Below are 6,000 nucleotides of genomic sequence, written 5' to 3'. Positions count from 1 at the left end.
AGACATCTATACACATATGCACAGTTTTTTAAAACAGGCTACCACTTGAGTTTTTCTGGTGTACGTAATATATTTGTAATTATAATTATTCTTTCAAATATTTATCATTGCCTAGCTAGAAAACCTACAACAAATAAGGTATGCTGTTTGTTTTATTAAGAGGTTTTAAAAATCAGGAATGAGGCCAGGCACTGTGGCTCATGCCTGTAATCCCAGCACTTTGGGAGGCCGAGGCAGGTGGATCACAAGGTCAGGAGATCCAGACCATCCTAGCCAACATGGTGAAACCCCATCTCTACTAAAAATACAATTAGCTGGGTATGGTGATGCGTGTACGTAATCCCAGCTACTCGGGAGGCTGAGGCAGGAGAATGGGGATTGGAGAACATGCCACTGCACTCCAGCTTGGGCGACAGAGCGAGACTCTGTATCAAAAAAATAAAATTAAAAAAAATAGAAAAGAAACTGGCTGGGTGCGGTGGCAGGAGAATCGCTTGAATCCGCGAGGCGGAGGTTATGGTGAGCCGAGATCGCGCCATTGCACTCCAGCTTGCGCAACAAGAGCGAAACTCTGTCTCGAAAAGAAAAGAAATATTTTGTCCCACATTCTGTACTAAGAGCTTCACACATATTATTTTATTTAATTATCAAAACAACTCTAAGGGTAGACAGGTGTAGATCCAGGTTTTGTGGGGATTGGAATTATCAAGGGCCTTCTGATTTTAAAAAAATTACAAAATTATGAACACAAAATTAGGTATGACGATGGTTATTTTGAATGAGAAAATAAATTGTAAATTATAACAAATGAAGAGCTCTCTGGCATTTAGGAGAAATGCTCCCTGGTTGCAACTTCCCACCTGTTAGACTACAAATCCCAGCGACCCATGCAAGTGAACATAAATTTCATTAGTTGTCTGGCGGCGGGTCGGGGGTGGGTGGGAAGAAGTGTTATCTCCATTTTTAGGTTGAGTAAATCACTCAGTATTGCAGAGTGGGAATCTGAAAATTATGCAAATAGACTCCAGAGCCCTCGCCTTTACCCCCACCCTGCTTCTTGTCAATATCACTGAGTGTGCATGAGGGTCTCGTTAACGATGGCTGAGGGGGAGACGATGAAGTAAGAGGAAGGGCTGAACAAAGGGCAAGAGAAAGGCGGAAAGAAGCTCCTAAAGAAAGCTGGACGGAATTGGGCTTCGCAGCCCTAATGGAGAAATGCGCCTTAGGAGGGAAGGGGAGAAGTTTAAGGGGAAACAGGTAAAACGAGGCAGAAGTTGAGCAAGTTAGTCAAACCCTAAATTCTTTTATTTATTTACAAAACAGCCTGGCGCGGTGGCTCTCGCCTGTAATTTCAGCACTTTAGGAGGCCGAGGCAGGAGAATCGCTTGAGGCCAGGAGCTCAAGACCCCCCTCTCTGCAAAAAACAATTAAAAAATTAGCCGGGTGTGGTGGTGCGCTGTTGCGGTCTCAGCTACTCGGGAGACTGAGGCGGGAGGATGGCTTGAGCCCTGGAGGCGGAGACTGCAGTGAGCTCTGATCGCGCCACTGCGCTCCAGCCTGGGTGACAGAGCCAGACCGTCTGTAAAAATAATAATAGCAATAACAAAATAAAAATAAACAAATGTACTGCACCCAACTACGCCCCAGGAGTGGCACTGGGTTTCCGCAGCGCAGCGGCCGCGCCTGGGCAACCCAAGCAACACAACCAGCGCTGTCGGGAGGCGAATAGGAGCCAGGACAGAGAGCTGGGGAGGCCACCGCGGTCAGGCGAGGGATAAGAAGGCCGTCCGCGGCGTCATTGACGGGGCTGAAGAAACACCAGGGAGAAGAGTGGCAGACAGCTCCGGAGCCGCGCTGCCCGGGCGACGCCGGAAGAAGGGCCTCCCAGCGGTGTTCCTTTCAGCCAATGGCCGCGAGATGCGCCGTCCGACGGTGCCCCGCGCGGCACAGGGAGGGAACAAGCAGCCCATCGGGTGCAAGAAAGCACCATCTTTCTAGGTGACTATGCGAACTACCAGGGAAGTGTAGCCAGGGACAGGCTTCTCTGCCAGCGGTTAACCTAACTCAGTGCCACTACGCCTTTAACCTGAAGCCAGGGAGCACGGCTGCCCTCTGCCCTCAGTAAAGATGGCTGACTGGCGCGGAGAAAAAGCCGGAAGCAGCCGGGCCTTGCGGGGAGCCGACTGAGCGCTGCAGGGGCGTGGCCTGGCGGTGGAGGGGCGTGGCCAGCCGCCGTAACGTGGGTTTGCGGTCTTTGAGGCGCGCGCACCGCACCCAGTCCAGACCCTGTGGCTTCCTGGGGGCGGGTCCGCCGTCGGCCCCGCCCCCGCCCAGGTGTCTCCCTTTGGGAAACTGCCCGCCGAGTCTCCGAGATTTGTCCCCGGTGGTCCCGCGGACCCCTCGTCCCTCCGCGATCTCCGGCTGGCAGCGATGCAGGGCGCCGGGGAGAACGCCCCGGAGTCCAGCTCCTCTGCCCCTGGGTCCGAAGAGTCTGCCAGGGATCCACAGGTGCCGCCTCCGGAGGAAGAATCGGGGGACTGCGCCCGGTCCCTGGAGGCGGTCCCCAAGAAACTCTGTGGGTATTTAAGTAAGTTCGGGGGCAAAGGGCCCATCCGGGGCTGGAAATCCCGCTGGTTTTTCTACGACGAAAGGAAATGTCAGCTGTATTACTCGCGGACGGCGCAGGATGCCAATCCCTTGGACAGCATCGACCTCTCCAGTGCAGTGTTTGACTGCAAGGCGGACGCTAAGGAGGGGATCTTCGAAATCAAGACTCCCAGCCGGGTTATTACCCTGAAGGTAAATTCCTGGAACGACTTTCTCCTTTCCAGCGGCGTGAGGTCCCCTTTTCGCAGGGCAAGGCTGGGCGCGAGTGTGAAGTGGACACAGTAAATTGACTGGAACTGTCGTCACCGACGTGTTCCAAGAACTTTGTGCTTTGCAAAGTGCATTCCCACCCATTTCCTCGTTGGGTTCCCACAAGGCAGGGAAGACAGACCCATTTTACGGATCAAGAAACTGAGTCAGAGGGAGATGAAAGGACTGGCCCGAGGTCCATGCGTCTAGAGAGTAGGGTATCTTGGAATCTCATAGTCTTTCTACCTCTCAGTGCTGAATCAAAACTTTTACTTTTGGGTGTGCCTGACAGTGCAGTTACCTTAACTTTCTTACCTGAGACCTCAGTAAGTCAAAATATGGTCTTTGCAATCCTCTCTCAAGGCCAGGATTCTGATTCCCGTTTCTTGATGTTTTGGCCAAGGTCAGTGAATGCTGAGAAGAGACTGGCAGGGATTAGGAAAATAAACACTTAGGTTTCACTGATCAGCCTAGATTGTTCATCTAGGCATGCCTAAACCTGTTTTCCTATCAGCAGCAAGGGGTAGGTTTTATCATCATGTTTAACTGAGAAAGCCTAAAGCAGTAGAAAGGCCACATTCTTTGAAATCAGACGGGCTTGGATTCAAATTGTACATTTGCTACTTACTAGCTGTGTGACCCTGGACAAGTTACTTAACCTCTCAGAACCTAGGTGGTTTGTAAGCATTTGACACATCACAGGCATGTACAAATTGTTGAATTAATTTCATCACCTAGAATACAGCCTGGTACCTAGTGGGGTACTTAATAATTTTTTGTTGCATAAGCACACATGCACACACAAGGTGATGGAACCAAGGTCAGAGTGCTAATGTCAAGAGGAGGTGTCCCATAACTTAATTGGAAGGACAGCTCTGGGCTAAGTATTCTATGGGCATCAGAGAAGAATGTGCCAGGAGATAGCCTTCCCCACCCCATCCCCATCTTTGCACCCCTCCAACCCCACCTCCAGCTAAGTGGGTATCTGTGGATGCCCATGGGTTCAGTTCTCCTTTACTGACTGGACTTGGTGGGTGACCAGGCTGGGGGACTTGGTTAAAATAATGAAACTCAGGAATCCCTGGCCAGGGAAGGCATTTTCGAGGTCATGTGGTTCCTGGGTCTATGTGTCTCTTCCACAGGTTGACTGCTGTATGCAGGGTCTTCAACACATGGTCTTTATAATAGTATTCCATTGCTCCTGGCTCTGCACTTGGCTCTGGGGTGTGGAGCTAATGCACCCCCACCCCTGGTTCTCAGACAGCTTAAAGTCTGGTGGGAGAGACTGACGGAGAACCTGCATGCACCCTATAATGTTCTGTAGAGACACTGTGATAAGTCTGTGCAAGAAGGTGTGGTGACAGGAGGAGTCAGTTCCACCAAGTGGAAGGGGCTAGCCAGAAAGGCATCTGGAGGAGGGACACACCCAAGGCTTGAAAGAAGAAATAATTGGCAAGCAGACAAGAGGGAGAAAGGTATTCCAGGCCAAGAGAGCACCCTGAGCAAAAGTAGGAAACCATGATACAGCCCTGAGTGTCCAGGAGTGGGCGGAGTAACTGGCTGACTGCCTGGTTGGGTCAGTCACTGACAGGAGGGAACTCAGGATGAGGAGCCCATGGAACATCCAGGTACATGTCCCCTGCAGGAGACTCTCAAGTTCCAAGGGGACAGGGACCATGTGTGTTGGCTCACCCCTGTATTCAGTGCCTAGCACTATCTCTGACACATATGTCAATGCTCAGTATACCCTTGTCAAATGAATTAATAAAATGGGGTATGTAGGTTTGGCTGGAGCTCATCAGCATTAAGGTCATGGGGAAGACCTGGGAAGTGCTGCGGTCTCTCTGGGAGAGTGTATGGAAAGAGAACACTGGTGGGCATCATTTATCTTATTGATACCTGTGTGACAGCCTGAGGGTCTCTTTCACAGACTCCCCCCGGCATAGTGCACACCAGTGAACCCCTGAGATAGGGAGTTTGCCTCTGTTGCCATGTAGCCCGCTGCTGTTCTCATGCTGCCTTGATTGCAGGCAGCTCTGTGAGAATCCCCATCCATGCCCGGTGAGCTGTTCATCTTCTGCAGCCCACCTCAACTGATCTCAGGTCTTCTTTACGAAGCCACTAATCTCCTGGCCATAAAATCCAACTTATAGACCAGGGTTCTGGGACCAACTCTACCACCACATGCCTGGGCGACTTCAGAGGTTTAGTTTCTCCATCTGTAGAAAGGGCTGCTCACTCCTGCCTTGCCTCCCTCCTGAAGAATCCAGGAGTTATTGGATGTGAAAGTGGATGTTTGGACCACCGCCAGGCAGTGCTGGGAGACTAATGACCAGCATTTACCATGAACTTGTTTGGAGGGCCAGAGCACCTGGAAGGTGCCACCATGTTGTCACAATGTGCATGCGGCTTTCCAGTCCCCATTCATATCCATGATTCCAGTGCATCCCCAAGGCAAGAAGGATTACTCCTATTCCACAAAAGGCAGCAAAGACTTGGAGATGTCACACAGAGATAGTGATGGTATCAGGAACCCACGCATATCAGAATTCAGTGCACCTCCCCCTCTCACAGCACCTCCAAATTCCTCTATCCAGTGAGCACATTTTGAGCACCTACTGTGTGTCAAATACTGTGTGATACCCTTGTCTCATTTCATCCTCATCATTGTCCTATGCAGTGAGTCTTATTGTCACCAGAGTACAGATGAGGTAACTGAGGCCCAGAGCAGCTAAGAACCTCTGAGTGCGAGACCAGAGCCTGATGATCTTCTGTGGCCAGGAAGCATACATACCTACAGTGACCCTTTTTTTTCCTGGGAAAGAGCATTCCTAAGCCTCCCACGACCTTCCCCTCTTCCCGCACCCAGTGCCACCCTGCAGGCACAGGGCCTTGCCAACTAATCCTTGTGCTTCTCAGGCCGCCACCAAGCAAGCGATGCTGTACTGGCTGCAGCAGCTGCAGATGAAGCGCTGGGAGTTCCACAACAGCCCGCCGGCACCTCCTGCCACCCCTGATGCCGCCCTGGCTGGGAATGGGCCTGTCCTGCACCTCGAGCTAGGTACCCAATGGGCTACCCTCCTGCCTGCACACCCAGGGCTCTGGTGATTAAGCCTTTACCCTCCTGCTGGGAATGAGCAGAAG

General features: G+C 51.5%; 1 protein-coding gene across 3 annotated transcripts in view; it reads left to right on the top strand.

Annotated features, from left to right (window-relative positions):
* Positions 1 to 1,505: 1,505 nt before the first annotated feature.
* TBC1D2 (TBC1 domain family member 2) overlaps positions 1,506 to 6,000 on the top strand; it is a 56,236-nt gene continuing 51,741 nt past the window's right edge. Inside the window, exons 1-2 of one of the 3 annotated variants that reach the window (XM_054502149.2) lie at positions 1,506 to 2,799; positions 5,776 to 5,917. In XM_054502149.2, coding sequence (XP_054358124.1) covers positions 2,431 to 2,799; positions 5,776 to 5,917 — 511 coding nt within the window. In that variant the 5' untranslated portion in view covers positions 1,506 to 2,430. The remainder of the gene's footprint in view (positions 2,800 to 5,775; positions 5,918 to 6,000) is intronic. The other 2 variants (XM_063649750.1, XM_054502150.2) reach the window with 2 other exon arrangements.

This window comes from Pongo pygmaeus, chromosome 13 (assembly GCF_028885625.2).
Source record: "Pongo pygmaeus isolate AG05252 chromosome 13, NHGRI_mPonPyg2-v2.0_pri, whole genome shotgun sequence".
Classification (NCBI taxonomy): Eukaryota; Metazoa; Chordata; class Mammalia; order Primates; family Hominidae; genus Pongo; species Pongo pygmaeus.
The sequence above is the reverse complement of the archived record's forward strand: the minus strand, read 5'-3'. Positions and strand labels throughout refer to the sequence as shown.